Source organism: Varanus komodoensis, unplaced genomic scaffold, assembly GCF_004798865.1.
Source record: "Varanus komodoensis strain SLA01 unplaced genomic scaffold, ASM479886v1 scaffold44_3, whole genome shotgun sequence".
Lineage (NCBI taxonomy): Eukaryota > Metazoa > Chordata > Lepidosauria > Squamata > Varanidae > Varanus > Varanus komodoensis.
Window position 1 is genome coordinate 2,092,182 of NW_025336010.1, and position 25,038 is coordinate 2,117,219.

The 25,038-nt window shown below is 61.8% G+C and overlaps 1 protein-coding gene across 1 annotated transcript in view; it reads left to right on the forward strand.

The window, feature by feature from the left end:
• The window catches only part of AIFM3 (apoptosis inducing factor mitochondria associated 3), a 39,208-nt gene extending 17,456 nt beyond the window's left edge, over window positions 1–21,752 (forward strand). Inside the window, exons 3-20 of the mRNA XM_044444271.1 lie at window positions 860–969; window positions 2,211–2,320; window positions 2,648–2,692; window positions 3,685–3,781; window positions 4,385–4,497; window positions 4,934–5,020; window positions 7,208–7,299; window positions 8,284–8,414; window positions 9,683–9,798; window positions 9,902–9,973; window positions 10,881–10,944; window positions 11,654–11,730; window positions 13,534–13,651; window positions 15,065–15,163; window positions 16,058–16,133; window positions 19,131–19,235; window positions 19,940–19,960; window positions 21,713–21,752. Of these exons, the coding sequence (XP_044300206.1) occupies window positions 860–969; window positions 2,211–2,320; window positions 2,648–2,692; window positions 3,685–3,781; window positions 4,385–4,497; window positions 4,934–5,020; window positions 7,208–7,299; window positions 8,284–8,414; window positions 9,683–9,798; window positions 9,902–9,973; window positions 10,881–10,944; window positions 11,654–11,730; window positions 13,534–13,651; window positions 15,065–15,163; window positions 16,058–16,133; window positions 19,131–19,235; window positions 19,940–19,960; window positions 21,713–21,752 (1,573 nt within the window). The remainder of the gene's footprint in view (window positions 1–859; window positions 970–2,210; window positions 2,321–2,647; window positions 2,693–3,684; window positions 3,782–4,384; window positions 4,498–4,933; window positions 5,021–7,207; window positions 7,300–8,283; window positions 8,415–9,682; window positions 9,799–9,901; window positions 9,974–10,880; window positions 10,945–11,653; window positions 11,731–13,533; window positions 13,652–15,064; window positions 15,164–16,057; window positions 16,134–19,130; window positions 19,236–19,939; window positions 19,961–21,712) is intronic.
• The last annotated feature ends 3,286 nt before the right edge of the window (window positions 21,753–25,038 follow it).

The window sequence follows — 25,038 nt, forward strand, 5'->3', positions numbered from 1 at the left end:
TCAGAATCCACCCAGCCTTTGGGCGGAGCTGCAGAGCAGACCAGCAGCAGTGGGATCGCCGCCTTCGGGGCTGTCACAAAGCCCAGGCAAATTCTCTTTGGAGCGGCAGCTGCCCCCCCTCCCCCCGCGCTCAGGAAGTGGGTCAAGATGCTTCTGCTGAAACTGGCTTTTTAAACTAAGCAAGAGAAGAACAGGGCAAGCTGGGGCAAGGCCGGTGGGGGAGCAGAGGGGACTCCAAGCCTCTGCGAGCCGCAAGATTAGCTCAGAGAGCCACATGGGCCTCGGTTTGGGCACCCCTGGTAGATGGTATGAACCAGAAACCTCATGGTCCGAAAATGGGGCCACGTGCAGAGCCCGTCGGGAGTGTTTTATGCAGTCTCAGAGCCCCTTTCCAGTGCGGAAGTGCGACAGCAGCCCCTCCGATGGGCACTCGTGCAAAGCCCCTGCTCGGCCAAGCCTGCCTCTTCTGTGCCTGACCCTGCCGAATCTCGGGAGCTAAGCAGGCCTGGTCAGACTGGGTTAGAATCTGGATGGGGGCCCTGCATCCTGCTCTGAGCTGAGGGTGGACCTGCTGCTGCCTTCCGGCCATATGATGAGTGTGAGGTACCTGGAGGCGGAGGCGAGGGAGGCACCTTGCCTCCGGCCACCCGCCAGTTTCATAGCTGAGAAGGCGTTTGACAGGTGGGCCTTCCTGGTTCAGAGCTCTGTCACTCTGCGCAGAAGCCCTCCGCATGAATGCCCCATCCGCACTACAGCCTTCTCTCTGCCGTGCTTCCAGGTAACAGCGCAAGCATGAAACTCAAATGTGCTTTGGGGAAACGTGAAGGCTATTTTTTAAGCAAAACGCTTTTCCTTCTAGGATGCGAGAGGTAGATCTGGGCTGTGGGAAGGCACTGCTGGTCAAAGAAAATGGGGAATTTTATGCCATGGGCCACAAGTGTCCTCACTACGGAGCACCGCTGGTGAAAGGTCAGTCTGTTGTCTGTCCCGCAGTCCATGCCTGACCAGGCGTAATCTTGAGGTGTCCCCGTGTATTCTGGGGTTTCATGGGGGTACTGAAGAGACGCAGGAGGTGAGGTAGAGCTGCTTTCCTCAACCTGCCATCCTTCAGACATGCTAAACTCTCTGGGAATGATGGGAGTTGTAGTCTAGTGCATCTGGAGGGCACTGAGGTGGGGAAGGACGTGATGGTGGGTGCATGATTATGCTTCTGATAATCTCAGCTTTCCTAAAAAACCAACAAGCTCTCTCACATTCAGGGCCATCGGGATTTGCTCAGAAATGAGTCCTGAGAACGTCTCAGGAGCAAGAGCTCCCACTGAAGTTGCTTGGGTGGGAGCACAGTGACAAAGCCGATATACAAATGATGCAGAACAGGCGAAATTGCTCAAATGTCCTGAATCATGTAAATCATGCAAATTGCAGAATATGGCCGATTGCCATGGCGTTTTGGCTTTGCAGTGTAGCGCGGCCCTGAGATCTGCCTCGGGTTCTGAAGTGAGAACGTGGCCTTCCCAGCCGGTGCCATCCAGATGGCTTTGGTCTAGCGCTAGTGGCAGCTGGAGGGCCGGACTGGGGAGTGGTCGCTTCTCGAGGAGATAGAGGCTCATGGGCGCTTCTGCACATGATAAAGAAGCATTCAGCATATTGTGAAACGATTGAACTCCTGGGACACCTTCATTTGCGCAACTCCGTTATCCGCTGGGTTCTGTTAACCGTGGTTTGTGGCTTTGGCTGCACGCCGCCTTGCGCACAAGCAAACAAGCCACGCGTCCCCTCCCTGCTCCTGCTCCTGCCCTCGTGGTTCTCTGCCGCCCGTTTTGCTTGCTTCCAGTGTTTTGATTTTCAGGCTGCTCTTGCTGGGCACTTTCAGGGTAGGCAGCAGGGCAAACAAGCCAGGAATAACCTCATCCTAGAGGTAAGCATCCTGGCACGCCGTGTTTTAAAGAAGCTGGTCTTCAGAGGCCAACCAGACGCTTCCGCTTGAAGTTTATAGCCGCTTAGCAAGCTATGGTGTGTTTGTGGACATGGGTTTGGACACAGCAACACGCCGGGCCCTCTTAGTGTTGTGCACATCCCAGGCTGCCTCCTTCCCCATCCTGTTAGTTGCTTGCAACTCTGAGAAATGCACAGAAGCCTGAGGAGCAGCAGGTACGGTGCGGCAGGTGAGAATGTTGCCTGCAGCTCCCTCCCTCCCCGCCTTTCTGCAGGGGTCTTGTCCAAAGGCCGTGTCCGCTGCCCCTGGCACGGAGCCTGCTTCAACATTGCCACAGGGGACATAGAAGACTTCCCGGGGCTGGACAGCCTGCCCAAATTTCAGGTGAGGACTCCCTGGGTTTGGTAGCCGCATGCACCTGGGATCCCTCACGTCCCTCCCTGGCGGGCACCGAAGGCCCACGACGGCTCCTTTGGGTCCCCAGAGTTCCTCTGTGCTGGCACCATATGTCGCTGCAGGGGAAACCTGGCCCAGTGGCACGCCACTTGTGGCACACCTGGATGGGCACACCCCAGAACCATCAGCGGGTCTTTCCCGGGCCCCTTTCCTTTGGTGGGCGTTTCTGCTTTTGCTTTGTGATGAGTCCTTTTGAATCTTAATGATGTTAGAACTTAGAACATGCAGTTTTTAAAGGTTCATGTTTACTCGTAGGTGAAAATTGAGAAAGAGAAGGTGTACATTCGAGCAAGCAAACAGGTAAGGTTTTACCTTGCTGGATCTAGGATCCCAGCACAAAATCTCACCACATGACCTAGGCAGGTTTACTCAGAAGTAAATCCCTTCAGTTCAGGAATGTCATGGGGAACCGGCAGAGGCAGGAATGCGCCTGTCGGTGAAGGAGACCGCTCTCGTTTCTGATGCAATAAGCAAAGTGGGACTTCTTGCCCACGGGGGACAGATAAGCGGCCGCCATGCAGGGATTTTGCTGGAGGCAGGAATGGAGTCGGGCTTTGCCTGTTGCACTGGCATCACCTGGGGAAATGGAGTGCAGCACGATGCCAGGCCTGCGCTGCACAGGCGACAGGCACAGGCCGTGGGGAGGAGCAGGTGCACTTCCAGAAGCCGTCCCTCGGGTGCTTCGTCTGCCGTGCGCGCTTGCCTTCTTCGTGTGGCAGGAATGTCTCTGGGAAGTGGGATGCTGGCCCGGCCATCCATCTTGCCTCTTTTCTGTCTCGCATCAGACATGATGTGCACCTTTTACATTTTCAAAAATTTGTGCAAGCGCACATTCCCTTATGGACGTACCCGTCCAGCCCCTTGCCAAAGCCCTGGGTGGACAAAAGCGGTATGATGAGAAGAGCGTCCAGAAATTAAGAAGGCGGAGAGGGTGCTGCCCAGTGGTGCTGGCCAGCAGCTGCCCCGGGTGGCCCCCCGGTGCCCCCCTCCGCCCTGGAGGCAGGTGAGGCTGAGAGGTGTCTTCACGGCTGAGTGGGGTGCACGCCTGCGCCTGCCGCATCCAGCTCAGCACTCCGGCTGGCGTGTTAGCGCGCCGGTGCTCTGATGGCAGGGAAGCTGAAGTGGGCCCGGCGGCATCGCTGCCCCCAGGGACGCATTCGGGAGCTTCCCCTCTCCATGTGTGGGGGCAGGCCTTGGGGGGGCCTTGGGGCTTTCCAGCCTTGGCGCTGGGAGCCCCCACTCCACAGCAGGACGGTGGCTGACCCAGCGTTGTCTCCTCACTGGCCCAAAAGGCGCTCCAGGCGCAACGGCGGACGAAGGTGATGGCCAAGTGCATCTCGCTGAGCAACCACAGCGTCAGCAGCACCAACGTCCTCATCATCGGGGCAGGTAGGAGGGGCCAGGCAGGCCGCAGACACGGCGGCAGCGGCGGCCCTGGGGGTGCGGGGGGTGCTCATGCCCCCCCCAGAGGTGGGATGCAGCATGTGCTGGGAAGGAGTCGCTGTCAGGAAGAACCAACGAGACGACGCTGCTTCCGGGGAAACAGCCTTGGACAGCCTTGGGGATGCAGCCCCCGCCTCCCGTGCTGATGCTCCCGGGCGGGGCTGGTGGGAATCGCAGTCCCACTCCTGGAGGGCGGCAGGCTGGGCGAGGCTGGGCGTGGGGACGGCCACGGAGCGCTCGTGCGCGCCCCGCCACCGTGCAGGTCCCTCCGGGGGAGGCCTGGGCCCTGGGACGCTTGCCCGCCCATGACCCTTGCGAGCAAAGCTTCCCAGGGCTAAAGGGCTGGACTCTGCCGTGGGGGCAGCAATCGGCGGTGGCCGGCCTTGGCCAGCGGGGCTTCCATGCAAGCTGCCCCGTGCTCAGGTGCTTAACTCGCGCGCGCGCACACACGTGTGGAGTGGCCCAGCTCCCCGCGTTTTGGAGGCCTCTCCCTGGGCACGTGGCCACCAGGGCCACTGCCTCCGCTGAAGAACCACGCCGTCTGTGCAGGCCCTGCTGGGTTGGTGTGTGCAGAAACACTGCGCCAAGAAGGCTTCTCGGACCGGATCGTGATGTGTACGATGGACCGGCACCTGCCCTACGACCGGCCCAAGCTAAGCAAGGTCCGTGCCGCTGCGTGCGCCCTCCCTCAGGCGGCTGCGCTGCCAGTTTGACAGTCTCCTGACCCCTTTGCTTTTCACGTGCCACGGCAGGCCTCCCTGTGCCCCTCCGGATCTCCTCCTGGCTATGTGGGGGGTTTGGGGTCCTCGGATCAGGACTCTCTCCTCAGCCAGCAGCCCAGCCCTGGCCCAGCCTAGCAAGGGCTTCTCCGGTCGGTCGCCCTGCCTGGTTGCAGGGCCCCCGGCGCCTTCGCACTGCCAGCTCCAGCCTGGGCGAGGAGTGGGGAGGCCCCGCGGCACCGCTCAGGCGCTTCTCCTGGCCACTGCCCAGTCTCTGGGGCCGCTGGGGGGAGGTCACGTCTCCCTGCTGGGGGGGGCCCGGCTCCGTGGGGGCCCTCAGTGGTACCCTTGCAGAAGACGGGGCCATTTCTCGTTGCAGTCAATGGATTCTCATGCAGACCAGATCGCTCTGCGCCCCAAAGAATTCTTCCGCACCCACGACATTGAGGTCCTGACGGAGATGCAGGTATGTTTGCCTGCACATGTGTTTATGGGGGGGCAGTAGACCTCCAGGTGTGGGGTGCTTCATGCAGTGTTCCCTGGATTGCCCCCCCTCCAGAAGGATTGGACTACAACTCCCATCATTGCCTCTAATGGAAGTTTACAGTACAACGTGTCTGTAGGGCACCAGGGTTCTTGAGTCTTCAGCTTCAGTCTTGAGTCTTTTCAGAAAGGGAGCCGCGTCTCCAGCTTCTTTGCTTGCAAGGAGGGCAGGATGCGTTGCTCTGGCCGAGGGCAAGATTCCACTCTGGGGGAGCTTGAAGGGGCCCCGTTCCAGTGACGGGCTGGGTCGAGGTGCAGGCACACAAGGCTGAGGAACCCCATCCCGGGAGGGAGCGGTCCGGTCGAGCACCATGCCTGTCCTGGAATAAGCGGGAGAGCATAACTTTGCTGCTCCGCTGGGACCCCCAGGGGCCACGCTCCATGTGCCTGCACACAATCAAGTGGGGCAAATCTCAGGAGAAGGCAGGAGAATGGGCGAGGCCAAGATGCCGGAGAAGGCCGGGCTGACTCCCCTGGCAGCTTCCTCGGCTCACCACGCTCGCCCTACAGGGAAGAACTCCTCTCTCCAGTCGGCGACGGGCTGGAGAAAGCTACTGTCCTCTGCTGAGCCCTGAGGAAGGAAGTCTCTTGAGGGCTACGCTTGGGAAAGCACTCCTGCTGCCTGTCCGTCCGTCCGTCCGTCCTTGTGTACCCCTTCTTTTTCCCTGTGAGGAACCCAAACCAGCTCACGCAGTCCTTTCTCTCCCTTTCCATTTTGTCCTCCTGACAGCCCTGCAAGGAAGGTGAAGCCATGAAGTCCGTGCCGGGGCTGAGGGGGGGCTGGGTGCCGGCTTCCCCAAGCCCCAGCCCAGCCCAGCGCCCTCCCTGCTCCCCGGCCTGGTCCTTTGCTGGGCAGCTGAGTGCAGTCAAGTACTGCCCCCACGGCAAAGGTGGTGGGGCTGCCTTCTGGCCCCACAGCCTGGATGGCAAGGGTGAATGGGGTGCCGAGCCCCCACGGGTCTCCGGGGGCGAATCGTCATCCACGGACCCGGGCCGGCCACCGGGGCACAGCCTCCCAGGGTTCTTCTGGGAGCGCCAAGTGGCCCCCCTCCCTGTAGCTGTTCCCAGTGGCCGGTGGGCGGGGGTCGTCAGCAGGCACTTCCTCCTGCCCCCACCCACCGGCGGGGGCACAGCGAGCTGCCGGCCGCCGCCTTCTCTGGCCCAAAGAAGGAGCAGGGCGAGCGCGCTGGGGCTGGCCAGCAGAGGCGCTGCCACGCCGGGCGTGTGGCCTTCGGGTCCGGGCCATCGGCCGGCCGGGGACCTGGAAGGAAGCGCAGCGGCCCTGCCGGCGGGCCTGGCGGGAGGGGTGGGTGGCCCTGCAGGAGATGGAGGAGCCCCGGCCTGCCGGGAGCCCCGCCGAGCGCCGCGGGAGAGGAGGGCTTTGCCCCGCCCTTTTGCCTGTGGCTGTGCCCACGGCTGGAATGCGGCCCCGCGGGGGAGCCGGGCCCCCGGGCCCAGAGAGGCTTCTCGCCCCTGCGTTGGTGGAGCTGCGCCTGCAGGCGGCGCCCCAGGCGCGCCTCACGGTCCTGCCGGCGCCTTCCGCGCTCGCGCCCGGGAGCCTCTGCAGGGCCGCTGGTCGGGGGCTTGCCCTGCTCCGCCCCCCGCCGGGCTGGCTGCTGGCTGGCTCGCCCGCTCCGCTCCGCTCCGCTCCGCGCCGCAGGGGAGTTGTGCCTGCCTCCCGCCGGGCGCCTGGGCTGCGCGGGGAGGAGGGGGGGGGTTTGTGGGCACGGGGGGAGCGGCCCAGGACTGGCCCAGGAGCTGCCTCGCTCACTTTCTGCCAGGGGCGTCGTGTCCCGCCTCGGCAAGCAGAGGAAACTTTATGAGGGATTTGCCAAGCAGCGTAGCTTAAGAAATGGCCCGGCGACAGTCTGGGGGCCGCCCAACGGTGGGTCTCAGGCCACCCAGAGTCCCAGCTTTGGAGTTGCTCGGCATCTGAGCTGGGGGTCCAAACTCAACGCCCCCCCCACCTCCTCACATCTTGCAGCCAGCACTGAAAGATGCGCACCAGCTGCTTCTCCAAGGTCTGGACCTGGCCTTGGAGGGGGCTGAAGAGGCATGCCGGGACGTTCCCTGCGGATGTTCCTTTTAACCATCCGGGGAATCGTTTCAGGTTGTCGCCGTGGATGTCAAGAACAAGACGGCCGTCTTCAAAGATGGGTTCAGGATGGAGTATAACAAACTGCTGCTTGCAACCGGAAGCACGTAAGGCGGAGGCAAAGTACTGGCGCACGCAAGTCGGCGCATCCTTCGGACGGGCGGAGCGAGGGGGGGCCAGGCCGCCGAGCTGCCCCTTGCCCCGCAGGGAGACCCTCTGCCTGCCCTCGCTGAGGAGTCGCTGCCGGGCCACCGGCCAGGTGGCCAGGTGCGGGCGTGTCCGCGGCCCACGTCTCCGGCTCGTGGGCACGGGGGACGACGGTGCCACCCTGGGGGGAGTGGGCGGGCTCAGCGGCAGCCCCGCCATGATGGGCAGCACACGGGCGGTGAGTCCCGCCGCTGCTTCCGGGCCGGCCAGAGCGGGACCCGTGGAGTTCAGCCAAGTGCTCTGGGGGGGCAGTGCCAGGTCCAACCAGGCAGGGTGCCGGCCAGCCGCCTCAGCACGGGGCTGGGTGAGTCGGAGCTCTCTGCTGAATGAACGTGATCCTGCCACAGCACGTCAGCGCATGCGTACCGCAGTGATCTGGGGCTGCCCTGTGCCACTGTGCGACGCGGAAGGGCCTTTGTTCAGGGCGAAGGAACCAGCCCACCCTTCTCCGCCGCAAACGGAGTGCTGCATTTTCTCTGGCTGCGAATACGCGGAGCTTCGAAATGTGCCTTTGCTGTCAGCTTTGGACAGTACCTGATGACCAGCATGAGGTCGCGGGTGCCCTGCGCAGGAGCTGCCCTGAGGCAGGGCGCGCTTGGCAGGGGACGTGACATCGCAGCATTTAATAGTGTCTGATCAAGGACCCGCAACGGAGTGCGCAGCAGCCTTTAGCGTGCACCTGGACAGATGTCTGCTCCCGCGCTTGTGTTCGGGAGGGTTCCTCACAAGCGCACACATCTGAGACCGCAGCTGCTGAGGCCTGCAGGCTGCGTGGCAGCTTCGAATGTCGCTCTCCAAATTGCAGATGTTTAACATTTACCAAACCCGCATTTTGTAGAATTCTTTTTCAGCCCTGCTCTCTCTCTGAATTCATGTATTTCCAGGCCCAAAACCCTTAGCTGTAAGGGTAAAGAGGTGGAGAATGTTTTTACTATCCGGACTCTGGAAGACTCCAACCGAGTGGTAAAATTGGCCACCGGCAAGAATGTGGTCATTGTGGGAGCCTCGTTTCTAGGTAAGGAACCTCTGGATCAAATTTCAGTAATGGGCAGTGAGCAAGGAAAACGGAGTGAGACTAAATTTATTTATGTATTTATTTATTTATTAAAGCATTTTTATGCCGCCCCATTCGCCGAAGCCTCGGGACAGCTCACAACAATAAATAAAAGTAATTATAATATAAATTACAATAAATATAAACATTAAAAATCCAAAAAATACAATACAAAATAAAAAATTCCCCAAATACAGTAGCTGAAAGCTCTTCTACTTTGCAAAGGCAGCATTTCAGCCTTTGAGAATGGGAGGAAAGGACACAAAAGCTGGAAAAATCACCAAACAGTTGGCAGTGGAGGGATGGCACAGAGCTCCAGGAAGGAGGAGGCGGTGCCACCGGCAGGTCATGGCAGGCTGGATTGGGACCGCAGGGGCAGCAGAGATCCACCATCCTTTTCTGCGGACTCAGGGCAGGTTTGCCCTTCCACCTTTTCCACTGCGGTTCTTTTTCCCCGTTCGAAAACATACATTCTGTGCCTCTGCAGCAGTAAATGGGACAGCAGAAGGGGCTGCCCGGTCCTGCGATGCAGAGAAGCGCTGGCTTGGCTGCATGGCCGCCTCTGCCCCGCCGCTCCCTCCACCGCTCTCCTCGTGGGGTGCAGCTCCTCGCGTTGTTGCGGGGAGAGCCCTGCACGCTGGGGGATGCAAGGCGCCTCAGGCTTCTTTCCATCTGAGCAGGTGTAGGACTGTGCCCGTAATGGATGTTTGGTTTTTTTTAAAGTAAAAATGATCGAAGAAGTAGTAGGAAAATGCGGGAGGGCTGCAAATAGAAGATGAGGACATCCGGAAACTGTCGTCCCCCCACAGACGCCCATTTCTAGCAGGCCAATCACACCACAAAAGTTCTGCCTGGAAGCCCCCACCGTGGTTTCCCTTTGCCCCACCAGGCGCCACACGAGAGAGGCCTTGCCCCGTGGCCTTTTCCCAGCTATGAGGTGGCCCTCGTTAAAGGTGGCAGGGCGGCAGACGGACGGACAGGGCCGGCCCGCGTGGCCGCAGTCCACATGGACGGGTCACGGCCGCTTGGCTGCGCTCTGCACGGGCGCAGAGGTGCGTCCTACCCCCACTTGGCCCCAGGAGTCGGGTCTGCTGCTCTGCTGCCCTTCATGAACGCAAACCTTCCGGGGCTGCTTGTGGCCGCGCCATCGGCGTCCTGGGTGCCTCCTCGGGGTGGCTCGGGGCACTTCACCAGCCTCGCCATGTCCCACCGGTGGCTCCATGTTCCAGGGATGGAGGTGGCAGCTTATCTTTCGGAGAAGGCCCACTCGGTCTCTGTGGTGGAAGTCGAAGAAGTGCCCTTCAGGAAGATCTTTGGGGAGAAGGTCGGCCGTGCCATCATGAAGGTAATGGCAGCAGCCTTCCGCCCGCGGGAGGCCGACGTCTGGCTCGGCTGGCTGCCGGAGGAAGCCCCTGAGTCTCCCCCTCTCCCCTCTTGCTCCGGAGCAGATGTTTGAGAACAACCGGGTGAAGTTCTACATGCAGACCGAAGTATCGGAACTACGGGATCAGGAGGGCAAGGTAGGATGCGAGCTGAGATTTGCTCAGAGGAGCTTCGGGGAGGAGGGCGAGAGCGTCGCCCAAAGTTGCAGCTCCCGCTTTGACGGCGCCCAGGCGAGGTCCAGCTGCCAGCGCCTTCCCCGCGAGAAAGGTGCCACGTCGCACAAGGCCCACCCAGCCCAGGCCCTCCGGCCACGGTGGGTTGCAGTGGCCACCTTCCCCGCCAGCACCGCCAGCGCTGGGATCGGATCGGGGGGTTGTGGTCCAACACCCAGGCAGGGCGCGGTATTGGCAAAGGCTTTCCTAGCTCTGGGAAGAGTCCGGTTCCCCACGGGAGTTATCCTGGGGGATGAGTCTTTATGACTCAGTGCATGCGCAGAGTGAGACAACGCAGCCAGCTTGGCTTTCTTGTGGAGGCCAAGGTTTGCTTTGGCTCTGCTCACGTGATTGCCTTGGGCACGTGCGAGCGATTGATTCCACAAGCAGTGGGGGGGGGAGGCAGCAAACCCTGGGAGCAGCAGAGGAAATGGGGGGCATGGCGCAGTGGGTCGGGTACCGCCCGTGCGGACATTCCGGGGACAGGCCTCCGAACGGAACGAGGTCCTTCTGCACTGGGCTGGTGCCTGTGTGAGTGGTAGAAAGCAGCCTTCCCCAGCGTGGTGCCATCCAGGTGAGTCGGATGCGTTTGCCGATGCTGGAGCCCATGGTCCAGTCTATCCGGTGCAGAGCAGCTGTGCCATTTGTCCCGTGCCCTTGTCAGCGTGGAGAGCAGCAGCGCCAGCTGAGTGAAAGATGTAAAGTGTTCTGAGAGTGTTGTTAGCTGTGAATGGTATCCAAAAGCAGGAAAAAAATAAAATAGAATAATAAAATAAAATAAAATATCTCACTGTGGCTTGATGTTGCTTGTCTCTCCGCTTCCACCCTGAAGCTCAAGGAGGTTGTGCTGAAGAGCGGGAAGGTGCTCCGGGCCGACGTCTGCGTCATCGGCACAGGCAAGGGGCTGGCGGGGGGACTTTGGGGAGCCTCCTCCGAGTCTGTCCTTACAGGAAGCTCTGGGCAAGGGGGAGGCCTTCCTAGTTGTGGCCCCAGTCGCAGTTGTGGCTCCCTAGCGAGGGCTGCCAGGCACCAATATTGCCATCTCTGGGGCTGGGTCAAGGCTTTCTGCTGCCACCAGGCGTTTGACAGGTTGTGTAATTCTTGTTGTGGTATCAGGTCTGGGACTTTGTTGTTCTCTGCTTTTTGCTGTAGCTGTGTCCATGTAAGATGTTTGCGTGTGGAAGGTTTTGCATTGTGCTCTGTTGTGTTGCATTTTAGATTTTTAATTCTTGTGACCTGGCATGGCAGCGCAAGTGCTTGAAGCGGCTTTGAGCCACGTCCCGCCTGGGACGCGCCCGTTGCGACGTTTGTCCTGCGCAACACAATGTGCTAAAAGATGTTGCGCAGTGAGGCCTGGCTGGGGTTGGCTCATTTGTCCGAATGGTCCTGTTTTGTGTGTGAGCTCAGAATTCCTGGGAAAACCCATTCTGACACGGTGTTTCCAGACGGATGAAGCTTCCAGAAGGCCGCCAACTCCCTACTATGATTCTGTATTGCCCCTCAATTTCCTAATGAACTGGGGGAGGGGGCCCTGGGGCAGCTTGGGCAGAGGGCGGGGCTTCTGAGGCTCCTCCCCCAGCGATGCTTTCTGTACTTTTCCGGCAGGTGTGACGCCAGCAACGGCGTTTCTGAAGCAGAGTGGCATCCATGTGGGCTCCAAAGGGTTCGTGGCTGTGAACAAGGTAAAGGCGGCACAGCTCTGAGCGGGGAAGAGGCTGGAGCCGGGCCGGCACGGTGGCGCCTCGTGGGGAGACGGGGGGCGGGAGCAGCCCTGCGGGCGGTGGAAGCAAAGTGCGAACGCTCTCGAATGTGCATTCCTTCGATCCCAAAGTGAAAATACACACAGAAAAGTCCCACTGGTATTGAATTCAAACTTAGTGAGTGCCAAGCAAAATCAGTCTTATCTTATTGATTCCACAGTAATTTTCCCCATTTGAATCTCTTTCATAGGTTTTTCCCCATTTGGGCTTATTGGTTTGCCGGGGCGGGGGTGGGGGAGGGATGCAGCCCTGGCAAAGTATCTGGGGACGGGCCTTTCCCGCTTGGGTTGGCATAAATCAAAAGCAGGGTGTGAATCTAAGAAATGAACAAATAAATAAATAAATAAATTCCCTTCCCTCACGTGGGTGACTTCAGGTCCCCAGCTGCAGTAGTTTTTCCTTTGTTCAAGTCAGCAAAGGCTTCCACTCCCTTGACTGTGGGTGTAAAAAAGGCTGCAGTTCCCAGATCAGCCAGGAGGAGGCAGCAGTGCACGCCTCCCGCACAGCAAGGACTCTCAGGGAGCCAATTTTGGTTTGGGGTTGATCGTTCCCCACCCATTCACACACACACACACACAAGTTAGGGGATGCTTTGTTTGTCTTCCATTCCCTTTTCTGAAACATACATTGACATCCATAATACGAAGGAGCTGGATCTGAATTTCAGAAATGCAAACGCAAGAAACGACAAAAACAATTTGTCCTCTAAAGCACAAAGGGGGAAAATAGGTGCGCTTTCTTCTGCGGAGCACGGGCTGGGAAGTCCCCCGAGGCGGCTGGCTTGCTGCAGTGAAGCAGGGAGGTTCGGGCCAGTGCCTGGATGGGGACACGGGGAAGGCCCCTGAGTCCGGGTACATCACTGGCAGAAAAGGAACATGTGGCCGCCTTTTTCTGGTAAGGATGTGAGACCCTCAGAAGAGCCACGCTGGATCAGAGCACGTCTTTCCACGCGGTGGCCACACTGGCCTCGCACACGATCCCACAGGCGGGGCCAGCAGCACCCCCCTGCCCAGGCCCCCTGCAGCGCTGAGTCCTGGCTGGCAGCCCCCCAGCTGGAGGCCGTGTGCCAGGACTGGCAGCCGTGGGTAGCCCGCTGTCCGCCCTGCATCCGCCTGCCCTTCCAAGCTGCCCAGATTGGTGGCCGTCGCCAAGGGGGCTCCAGTCTGGGCTGTGTGGAAAAGGCCTTCCGTTCCTCTCCCCAAACGTCCCTCTGGCTTCTAGCATTCGGGGAGAGGGAGACAAGGCCGCCCACGCTGCCTCCCCCACACCAGGCGTGATCTTGGGCGCCTCAGCCGGTCGTGTCCCCTGACTCGCCTCTTGCTAAGGAAAGGATCGCGGGTGCTGTGCGGAGAGGATTCTCTCTTCGCAAGGAAACCGCACCCTTCCCTGAATCATCTTGGTGTCCCTTTTAGGCACCTTTCCCAGCTGCACAATCTTCCTTTTTTAATGTGACCTGGGGGCGGGGGGAGGGCATAGCCCCCCCCCCCGAGCAGGAGTTTTATTTATTAGTACATTTACAGGAGAATATTTCCCTTTGCAAAGAGCACCAGGCCGCTCACGTGGTCTGCCTCCTCTTGCTGCGCGGTGGGCGAGGCTGCAAGCCAGGGACTGTCCCCAGATCACCTGGCAAGCGCCCGGCTCGGCGGGTCTGCAGCGCCACGCAGCTCCTGGATTCCCCGCTTGGGGACCCGGACCCTGACTGAGGGGCCTTCCCGCTTCTTCCAGATGATGCAGACCAGCCTCCCGGGCGTGTTTGCGGCTGGGGACGCCGTGGTCTTCCCGCTGGCCTTGAGGAATGGCAAGAAGGTGAACTTCCCCCACTGGCAGATGGCTCACATGCACGGTGGGTGCCACGGGTGGCCGCACGGAGAGTGCGCTCGCGGTGGCCAACAACCGCACCGTTGCGCCCTGCGCCAGGTGCGACGCAAGCCCACCCAAGCAGCTGGCGAGGATGGCGATCCTGCCCAGCCCGAGCAACGTGCCTCTGCCGGCGAGCAGCAGGGCAACGGGCAGGCCTCCACCCTAGCCCCTCCCGGCAGGCAGCCCCCAAGCAGGCCCGCTCCTCACCCCTGCCGGCTGTGCCTCGGAGGGGGCAGGAGCCAGAGCGGGGCTTCCTCAGCGCCCCTGAGCCCGGGCAAGCTCGCCTGGGGGAAGGCACCCCTTGGAGGCCGGGCTCGCCACATGCGGGGGCCTCCCCATCCCTCCTGTGCCCGGCGAGGACAGACCCGTCCGCTGAGGCTTCTAGCCACCCCCGGGCGCCAGAGCCCAGGGCCTCCCCACACCCATTTTCTCTCTCCCTCTCTCTTTGCTGTCCTTGCTGTTGCCTTCATGGTCTGCTTCATCCGTTGGTACTTTTTGATATGCTTCCTGATTTGATGATATCCGTATTGCACTTTGATCACCTGCTCCTATGGGCTGTGTAACCTGCCCAGAGAGCCTTGGCTGAGCGCTGGCACCAGAACGCAGCGGGCAAATAACTGGGGCGTAAAGGCCGTGCCCACCATCCTGAGCTGTGGGCCACACACAGCGCCAGCGAGCTGTTCCGCCACTGGCGTTGCGGGCCTGCCATCCCCTCTGCGCTCAGCCACCTGGCTGTGGCATTCAGATGAGACCAGCCGAGGTTTCGGAGCATTTTCAAAGGCAGCCCCTCCCCTGTCTCAGTGGCAAGCCCCGAGGCAGCTGCGACCGGGCCCCGGTCAGACATCGCCGGGAAGTGGCGCATGGTCTCCGCGTTCATCCGCACCGTGCGGGCAGAGTCTGGGTGCCGCTGAGAGGCTGAACCCTGGTTCAGTCCCGTCCCCAGGCCGCCTCTGCACTAGCCCGGAATGCTCCCGCCGTGTGCAGATGGAGCTCGGCCTGTCCACCCGCATCTGGTCCGCTGCCAATACCTGAAGGCTCTCCGGCCCCAGGAGGCTTTGCCCAGCTTGTTGGAGAGGCCTCCGAGTGGGCGGCCTGCGGAGGGCGGCTGTCCTCGGGGCGCTTGGGCAGCATGCGGAGGGAAGAGAGGGTGTCCCTGTGATGGCGCGGGACGCATCCGTGCTGCATTTTAACCTTTAGGCTGCATTAGCTTTATATTACTGGATCGCGTACTCGCCATTTGGCATCTTCACTCTGGTGGGCGCAAGTGCCGACAGGCCAGCTGAGAGCTGCCAGGGGAAACCGGCCGAGGGGAAGCCCTGCCGGTTGCTCCTGAACGGCTGGCTCCGCGGGCTCCTTGGCCAATGCTGTCGCTTCCCTCCCCCCCCCACCCTTGCAGGGCGCATCGCAGCACTCAACATGCTGGCACACGGGACGGAAATCAACACGGTTCCTTACCTGTGGACGGCCATGTTTGGCAGGAGCATCCGCTATGCGGGTAAGAGGGGGGCGGCCATCCGAGGGCCCCAGCCACGGCCGCCGCGTCTCCCGTGTTGCGAGGCTGCGGGGGCCTCGTGCGAGAGGGCTGCTCTGGCGTGGACCACGCAGCGGTGCCTGCGACGCCGGGGGCCTCTGCACACATGATGGCGCGGGGCAGCCCTGGAGGGAAAGGCTGCGAGCAGGGCCTCCTGGGAGCCTCATGCAGAGTGACCGGATCTGCGTGTTCCGGCCTCACCTGCCTGTCGGAATCTGGTTTTGCATTCTCTGGATTGCAGCTCTCAGCTCCACACACGGTTCCCGGGTCCATTTTGTAATGTGTACTTGAGGATAAAAGACACAAAAGCTTCTGTGGAGATAATGCGCATTCATAATGCCTGTTTTGAGGGGATATGCACACACCACAGTACATATTTCCATGCAGGATAATTTTTTGCTTGCATTTGAAATGCAGAAATATGAACTAATGGATCTATGCCTGAATCCATGCAAAGGTTACCCAAACCAGAAAACGACGAGCTGAGACATCCCTACTTGCACTACAGTTCTGCAGGAGCACAGAAATTAAAAGGCTCCGCACGCATGCTGATCACTGCAGAATTTAGCTTCCTGCAGACCGCTGCATTCGGTTGGAGCTGAAGAACACATTTCCCACCCTTGCGGTTGCCAAGATGCGTTTGGCGGTCGTGCCAGAGAGGCGGCTGAGCCGGGCGGCAGGGCTTGCCTGCCTCCCCATCCCCACGACTGGCAGAGCCACAGTTTTGCAGACGAGGGCAAAATAAGGGAGGAGGGCAGGAGCCGAAGGAGGCAGCTGCCCTCCCTTCTTCCGTGTGGCACGGGGCTCATGGGGGTGTGGGCAGCCCTCCCACCTTTGCTTTCCTCTCTCCTTTCGCAGGTCACGGGGAGGGATTTGATGACGTGATCATTCGGGGGGACTTGGATGAGCTGAAGTTTGTGGCTTTCTACACCAAGTAAGTGTGCTGCAGTGACCCCGTTTTGCTCGAGCACGAGGAGAGCCCTGCGGGGCAGGCCGGGTGCACGGTGTCTGGGGCCCTGGGCGGCACACGCTCCCCCCCCCGCCTTTGAGAGGCACGGGTTCTGCTGCCCTCTAGTGTGCATTTGCCCACTCGGGTGTATGCGTCCCCCTCAATTCCCTGTACAAAGACACGCATCACGTATACGAGAACTGTTATAGGGAAGGCAGGACAGATGCAGGGCCTTAAACTGCAGTTTGAATATGATCCATTTATTACTGCTATTATTATTTTACATTTATATCCCGCCTTTCTGGAACCCAGAGCCCCTGAGCCCCCAGGTGGCACTCTGCCTGTCCCACCGCGCTGGCTTTGCCAGGCAGCCATCCACAAGCACAGCACCGCCCCCGTGAGAGCGAACAAAGAGCCCAGAGGCCCACTGGCCTGTGGGAGACGAGAGCCGGGGAAGAGCAGTGGAAAGTGGAAAGGAAGACAGGCAGCAGGGGCCGGCGAGGGGAAGCTCGGCCGGCACCCTGCCCTGCCGCGCCCTCCGTAGGGCCATTCTCACGTCACGCTCGGCATCCTGTTCGGACACTTACATCCTGTGGCTCTTCCACAAACTGACCCACAAAAAAGGAGGACAGTGACACCCGCAGGACGCCCCCGGGGCACACCTAGACTTGGCGAGGTCCCGCTGGTGTCACGGAAGCTTTTCTCCCCAGACAGGCAGGCTGGCGATCACGGCGGCACCACAGCATCCCTGCCTGGGCGCCCCCAGAGCACACCGGCTGCTGCGCTGGGGCCACAGCAACGACCAGTTAAAGTGTGTGCAGCGCCCTGGGTTGAGGCGGAGATTGGGCGACTGTGTGCTTCTTTGAGGCCAGCTTGTGGGTCGGCAGAAATATCCCAGCACCAGGAGATGTTGCGTGGAAAGGCACGTCCGGGCACTCGCTTCACGCTGTGGTGGACGCCTGCCTCATCCTGCTGGGCGGTGTAGTCACCCTGCGCTGGGAGCAGTCCGGGGGCTCCAGTTAGGCAGCCCGCGTGGTTCTTAGCTGCATGATCCCACCGCGAGGCCAGGCTTCCCTGATGGCGAGGCCGGTTCCTCCAGCACTGCAGACCGACACACACTCTGGGAGCATGGAAACATAGAAGCATAGAAACAGAGCGAGTCGGAAGGGGCCTCCCGGGCCATCTGGTCTGACCCCCGGCTCCGTCCGGCTCCACTCATGACATGCCCACCATGTGCACGTCCAGCCTATCTTTGAACACCCGCACCGATGGGGCCTCACCCACCTCCCGGGGAAGCCCATTCCACACCCTCGGGGTCCTGAGTGTCAGGAAGTGCTTCCTGGCACCCAAATGGAACCTTGGCTCCCTGAGCTTTGCTCCGTTGGAGCGCGTCCTGCCTTCCTCTGCAGGGGAGAACAGGTCTCTCCCCACCTCCTCTGACACCCCCTCACGTACCTGTATGTCGCCAACAGATCCCCTCAGAGTCTCCTCTTCTCCAGGCTGAAGAGACCCAGTTCCCTCAGTCTCTCCTCGTACCTCATCCCCTGCAAACCGGCCACCAACCTTGTGGCCCTACATTGCACTTACTCTAACCTGGCTATATCTTTTCTGTAACGAGGGGCCCAAAACTGAACACAATATTCCAGTTGTGGGTGCACCAGAGTCGTATAGAGTGGTAGTAATGCCTCTCTCGATCTAGAAGCCTCACTTCTGGCTATGCAACCAAGGGTGGCGTTCGCCCTCTTGACCACCGCGTCACACGGCTGACTCACGTTTAGCCTGCAGACGACCAGCACCCCGAGGCCCCTTCCACAAGTGCTGCTCTCCAGCCACTTGTCTCCAAATCTATACCTGTGATGCCCATTCCTGTGCCCCAAGTCCAAGACCTTGCACTTACCCGCACTGAACGCATTAGAGCATTGCTGAGGCGCACCCTGAACTCACGTGGGTCAAGGAAGGCGCGGTTCGCACAGCACGAGCCAGTCTGGAAATCAGCCCCTCCTGCTGTAGCCCCAAGTCTCAGGGAAGGAGGGCGCCCCTGCTTTGCACGCACACGGCCCTGGGCTCCCCTGGGCATGGCCCTGAGGGCAGGGAGGGACCCCTGTCTGGAGCCCCGTCAGCGCAGACTCCGCTTTCTGCAGAAGCTGAGGATCACTACTCCCATCGCCCATGACTTTGGCCCGTGTTTGCTCGGGCCAGTGGGAGCCAGAGGCTGAACATTTGGAGGGGCGTTGACAGCAATGGACTCTGAGGATGGGTGGCCTGGCTGCACGGGTGTTTCTCTGGCCCCTGGGAACCGCGCGAGAGACTGAGGCGCAGCCAGACGCGTCTTCACCTTGGGTCCCAATCCCCCTTCACGCTGATGAACACGGGCACTCGGCCGAAGGGCGCGGCGTGACGGCAGCACCTGTGGTGGATTCCTGGCTGCAAGGAGGGGCCTGCCGTGGCGTGGCAGAGACCGGCTCCCCAAGGCCGGGCATGGGCAGCCCCGTCCTGCAGGCCACAGGAGACTCCCCCTCCGGAACACATCTTGGGAGGAGAGGGCGTGTTCCGGGGGCCTTCCAGAGCAGCTGCACCCTCCGACACGTTGCTCGGAGTATTCTGAGTGGTGCTTGGAATTGCACAAGAATTCAGTGTTTTTCCAATGGAAAGCAATAAGGTGAAAATTCAGGTCCACTGCTGCACAGCCCTTGACCGGCTTGCAGAGACATTCGCCCTGCCAACGCTTCCACACGATGTGTTGCGAACCGCCGGTGCCTTTGCTTTCCTCCTTTGCAAGGGCACAGAAAGCGCCCGGCCGCCTGTTTGGGGGGCCTCGCGCGACCCTACCTCCTGCAGGAGGGCTAGGGGGACAATGCCCACCTGGCTCGCCACGTGCTGCCTCAGGCTCCAGGCAGGGAGGGCCACCTTCGGGGGCATTCTTGCTCCCCCAGCAGCAGCGTTGCCCACGGCACCTGACTCCCCCCCCCCCATCTCTTTCAGGAGTGACGAGGTCGTGGCTGTGGCGAGCATGAACTACGACCCGCTCGTCTCCAAGGTCGCCGACGTCATGGGAGCCGGCCGGACGATCCGCAAACGCGATGTGGAGTAAGTGGCAACTCCTGCGCTCGGCGGCGCTTTCTGCAGTGGGCCCCCCACCCGGTTTTTACTCTTCTGCTTGAAGTCCGCTGCAGGGGAAGGGTCTCCTGTCGGCCCCCCTCCCACGTCCAGGGCCTTGGGCAGGGCTCTCTGTGTGGCACAAGGGCACTGTGGAAGCTTAAAGCGGAGCGTTGACTGCAGCTTCTGGTGGCATTCCGTTAAATGCAAGATTCTAGTCCCTAAGCCTGCAGGTACTGTCTCGGCAGTCAGGTGCCAGCCTTCCTTTCCTTCCCTTCTGCCAGAGGCCCCTTGGCTCTCCCAGTGGCCGGGAGGTGGCGCTTCTCCCAGGGTGTGAACACCAGATCGGAAACGGCCCGCCAGCGGGGGGCATCTCTGGGGAGGTCCCCGGGGGCTCCGAGGGGGCAGCTGTGCACGTGGGACCGGCTCTTCTTGGCTTTCATTGGCCCCCCCAAGAGGCAGGAGAAACGTTGCAAAATGTTGCGGCAGCGACACAACGTGCGGAGTGCGCAAGAGGCGCGTGCTTCCTGAGCGGCTGGCGCCTGCAGAAAGGCCGGGCGTCAGAGCGCTGGCCGGCCGTGGGGGTGCTCGGCTTGGCTCTGGCCTCGGAGCGGCCCCCCGGCAGCTGCTAGTCACCTTCCTCTCTCTCTCTCTCTCTCTGCCTGCCTCTTCCTCCCTTTGCTGCTGCCCGGAAGGCTCTTCATCCGCTATGGCAAGTACGTAAGCTTTGCTCCGCCTCTCAGGTTTGCTAGCAGCACTCAAAGCTTTGCCTCCGAGCCCAGCAGCCCCGTCACCTCTTCCTTCTGCATTGGCAGAAATGGTGGCGTGTGAGGACGCGCGACTGCTGAGCACGAGGAGGTGCTCAGAAGAACGTGGGAAGAGCCCTGCTGGATCAGGGCCGAGGGCCCTCCAGTCCGGCACTCAGAGCACCCGGGGCAGACGGGCTGCCCACGGGGTCCTTCGAGCAGGACGCGTGCGAGCCCCCCCCCCCCGTCCAGCCCCTCAGGCAGGCTGCTGGCACGTGGCCGGCGAGGCTAGTAGCCACCGGTAGCCGCCCCCCTCATGGACCGCCCGATCCTCTGTGAAAGCCGTCGGGACTGGCGGCCATCAGCACGTCCCAGGCCGGGAACTCCGCGTGTGACGGTCCTCGCTTTTCTCTGCCTGAACCCGCGCCCGCCCCGCTCCGACCTCGCTCCTCCTGCCTTGATCCTGAGGCTGCATCAGGCTGGAACGGAGGAGGGACGTTGGTAGGTCTGGGCCCTGCATTTCGTTTCAGGGGTATGCTTGTATATACTTTTAAAATACATCCTAAGAGCCCAAAGGGGTTAAAAATAGTTCGCAAGCAAGCCGTTTTATTTTGTATTAAGAGTTTTTTGTTTTGTTTTGACTGTTCAGCCTTTCGGGGAGGAGGGTGAATGTGGTAGCCGGTCCTCTCACGGTTGCCTGCGGTGGGCACTTCTGCAATGCAGGGAGGCGCCGAGCAGCCCCCCCTCCCTCGTGCTCACTGTCCTGGTGGGGGGGGCAGAATGGTGGCAAGACAGCCACACACGGGAAGCCCCCGTCAGGTTCTGGGCAGAATGGCAGCCCGGGGAACGGGGGCACGCGTGGCTTTAGGAGAGCGGGGCTGAGGGCCAAGCCCATGGAGGAGGAAGGGCGAGGAATTCGGGTGGTGGGGAAGCAGAGGCGGCAGGTGCGATGAGAGCAGGGGGTGGAGGGGAGCGGCTCCCATATCCTTCCAGCCGCGAGGGCTCCGGACCCTTCTGACATGGGGCTCCGCACACCTGCTTGCGGAAGCACCTTTCTTCCCTGCTCCAAGGGGGGAGCGGGCAGAGGATGCACCCTGCAGTCCCCCCAGGCTCCTGCCACACTCTCCCCCAGCTCCGCTCCCTGAGCGGCGGAGACCCGGAAGGGCAATGTGGGAGGGCCACCAGGCAGCCCCCGGCACCCGGGCTCAGAGCAGCCCTGGAGCGCAGCGCTGTGCCCACAGCTGGCCCACTGCTGGAGAGGCACGGAGCCAGCACCCACTGGCTCTGGCCGCCCGACACGGCCCTGCAGAGGGCGCAAGAGGACGGGGGCCTGGCGGACAGCGCAGGGGCCGCCTGTGCCCCCGGCACCACTGCGCTCTCCTGTCGCCTGAGCCCAGCTGAGAGAACGCGCCCGGGCTGCAAGCCAGCGGCAAATGCTGGGTCGCCTCTGGGTTCCGTGTGCCTCAGAAGCCACCGCTGAGCTGCAGCCACAGATCGACATGGGTCCGCGCGGTCCCTGCTCCTTGGCGGAGCGTGTGCTGCCGTGCGCCCGATCCCCGTCCACGGGAGCAGCTTCACTCCTGCCTGCCTCTGCCGGGCTGCTGGCCGCTCTGGCCACCTTGCGGGATGCACACTCGGCCTCCTCGTCAGCCGCAGGACGCTGCTCTTGCGGGGAAGGTCAGGGCCTGCTCCTGCAGTGAGTCTCCCTTTTCTCTCCCACAGAACTGGGGACATGTCCTGGCTCACCGGAAAAGGCTCGTAGCGGCCTGGCAAGGAGCGGCTGGCTTCCAATGGACTCTGCCGCAGCCGGAGGGAAAGACCTCGAGGAATCCGGTGCCTTCACAAAACCTCCCCAGCTCTTGCCCTCTGCCTGCCTTCTGGGCGTCACGCTCGGCGCCGCTCGTGCCGAGGCTAATTTGCACTTTAGTCAAGAGACACGGGCCCTTGCGGATCGCAGGCTCTTCCGCTCAGCCTTCTGGACACGTCCTGCAGGGGCCGCCTCCGAAGTCGGAGGAGCTGCCGCAGGGAGAGGACATGCTGGCCGCCTTTCCCGTGCTGGTATGCGGAGCCGGGAGCAAAGGATGCCGAGGAGTCCCTGTGGGCTGCTGCCGGCCACGGCCTCGGTGTGGCCGCTCTGCTCGCCACCTCCGCTGGGGCGCCGCTCCCCCTTTCTGCCCTGCGGCCTGCCGTGTCCCCGCCGGCCGTCCGCCCAGGCTTTTCCTGCAGCTGGGCAGGGAGCTGCTCCGCGCCACCTCCTCCTCCTGTGGGCGAGGGGCCCAAGCCCTGGGAGACGCCTCAGTGCGGCCGCGAGGGAAGAGAAGCGGGGCTGGGCCCCGGGGCAGGCGTGGGGCCTGGGGTGCGTGGCACGCATGCCCCGTGCTGGGGCAGCTCTTGCCTCACTGCTGCTGCAGTGGCTGGGTTGGGGTGCATCCCAGGGCTCCCCTCCCAGCGATCCCCTGCCGTCCTTCCCATGCAGTCCGCACAGCCACGTGTGTCTCCCAGGGTTGTGCAGAAGCGGCACAGAATTCAGCTTCCTGATCACCGCAGCATTTTTTTAAAGCAAGTTTCTAGCCCTCAAGGTGTTACCAAGGTGTGTGAGAGAGCGTGTGGGCAATGTATGCTGTAATCTCAGTCGCTGGAGAAGCGAGGGGTTCTCGCCCTCCTGTGATTCTCAAGCCAGAATAAATTCCACGGGAACAGAAAAGTAACACGCAAGTGCAACTCATTTGCATCACTGCGAGGATTCTGGTTTAGTGACCTGCTTGGATGCTTCTCTTCGTTTCAGAGAGTGGCCCAGACGCAGGCAGCCGCCTGTCTGATGAAGTGGGAGCCACGGGGGGCTGTCGCTCACTCCAAACGGTTACTTCCTCTGGTTGCCAGCCGCCTTCTCCAGCTACCTTTCCGCTGTATTCATGGGGCGCCCTGGACATGCTGGCTGGGCCTGAGGAGAGCGGTGGTCCAGCCCGTGCAGAGGGCTCCAGGTTGGGGAGGGCTGACTTAGGTGGTCCCGGAGGCCCAGTGCTGCCCCAGCTCAAGTGGGAGGTCTTGATAGTGGAAGCCCCAGGCCCCAAGCGTGAGCTGTGTGTGTGTTGGTGCACTGCAATTCCCTTCCCAAGCAGACATCCCCCTGGTGGGGGTGCAGCGGTAGGAGCGGTGGTACCTGAGCCCTCGCCTCTTTCCTCAAAGAGGGCTAGCCTCTTGCTTGCAGCTTCAAATGCAGTCTCCGCCCCCAGGATACCCCTTTCATGCTGCTAGAGACCTGGTAGCTGTAGAAATATCTGCAGGCAGGACTTCTGCAGGTGCAACATTTTTCTTTGCTACTGGGGTGGGGTGGGGGAAGCTCCTGTTGAATGCCTGCTGCCAAAACCCCAAAGAGGGCCACAGCAGTCGCTTGCCCGACGTTTCAGCTGCACGTCCACCACTCGGTCGCTGCGTCCTGCATCCCACAGCCTTTCCTGGGACCTCAATAAAGGTCTCTCTCTGTATGATGCACCACGTGCCTCCTGCCTCGCTTGGGTCGTGCCGCCGGAGCTGCGGGCTGGGACAGGAAGAGGCCTCTTCCGGGATGCCCCTGTGCTTGCCGAGCGGACCCTGCCCTGCCGGAGCCCCTCGAGGCTGTGCGGAGGGCGCGTCCTCGCCCGACGCCAGGGCAGAGGCCACGCTCTGAGTTGGGCCTGGCAGCCGGAGGGCAGCTGCGGGGCCCGGCACACCTGTGTTGTCCCTCTGGAAGAGTGGGCATGCGTCCGCCTTGTGGGCCCTCCCTCTGCAGCATCCGTGCTGCGTCCGCCGGGGTGGCTCCTCCGGCAGCGCAGCTTGGCTGGGCGGAGGCTGGCAGGCCGGCCATGCTTGCTCATCTCCCTGCTGCGCAGAGCTCGGCCACCGATTCTGCCGCTCCAGCGGCTGTTGAAGGCACAGCGGGGGGGGAGTGCCAGGGGCCTCCCCACGCAGGCATTTCACGGTGGAGATGCCCCCTGCGCTCAGCCCACAGGGCTGACGTTCGGCATGAAGAACAGGAGGGGTTGAGCACAGCGGCCTCGGTGGCCACCCCCTCGCAGACGGCCCACCTCTGACTCGCCCTTCCACTTGCGCTCCCGCTGGGCCCCATCCGCACGGCCATCCCAAGGGGGGCACTTCCTCGCCTTCATCACTGCTCCACGGGCTTCCCTCAGGTGGGCAGGCGGGCGGGCCAACACAGAGGGTGCCACCCCTTCCGCAGAGGAAGCGGCCTGGAAGGAAGGTGTTCCAGGAGACAACTCGGTGCAGGGGGAGTGGCGAGGGAGACCAGCCCCCCGTACGTCAGAGCTGACTGGCAGGGGGGCGTGGCAGTACGAACGGAGCCCATAAGCGAGGCAACAAGCCAAGTTGGAGTGCGGGACCTTTGGGAAATGCGGCTGGCTGCTGGGTCGATTCCACGTGGATGCTGCCCCACCTCCCAGGTGGGCTCTCCTGCTCCACAGCCAGCGATGGGCACACCTGAGGCCTCTCCCCTGCCCCCTCTTCACCTGATGCCGCGTCCTCTGAGCAGCCGAACTGGCTCTGCACCGTCCCCTTGGCCTGAGTGCAGGGACACAAGAAGCGCAGAAGAGCCGCACTGGCCCAGCCCCGGGCCCAGCCCCTCACGGCACCGGGAGCCACCGGGAGTCTGCGTGCTGGACATGGTCCGATCCTCGGGCCTGTCCAGCTCTCCCGGGGTTCCGCTGCGCGTCCCGACCCTCCCTGTGCTGGGCCAGGGCTTGCCTCCGAGCCGTGGGAGAAATGGGCCGCATCCCTGCAAGCGTGGGGCTCGAGGAGGTTCCTGGTGGCGGAGCAGAAGGATGGGGTTCAGGGGCAGGGTCCTCTTGGGGTATAAGAGGCAGTGAGCGTGAGGGCAAAGGCTTTGGGAGGGCCGGCACAGCACTGCGGCTGTGGGAAAGGCTGGGCTCTGGTGAGGGGCCTGGTGGGGCAACGGGAGGCTGGAACGGAGAGCACCGAGGTGGCCCGGCAAGTGGCAACCAGGCTGGGACTTCGCCACGGGGGCCAAGGGTCATCGCGCTTCTGCAGTGCCGTAA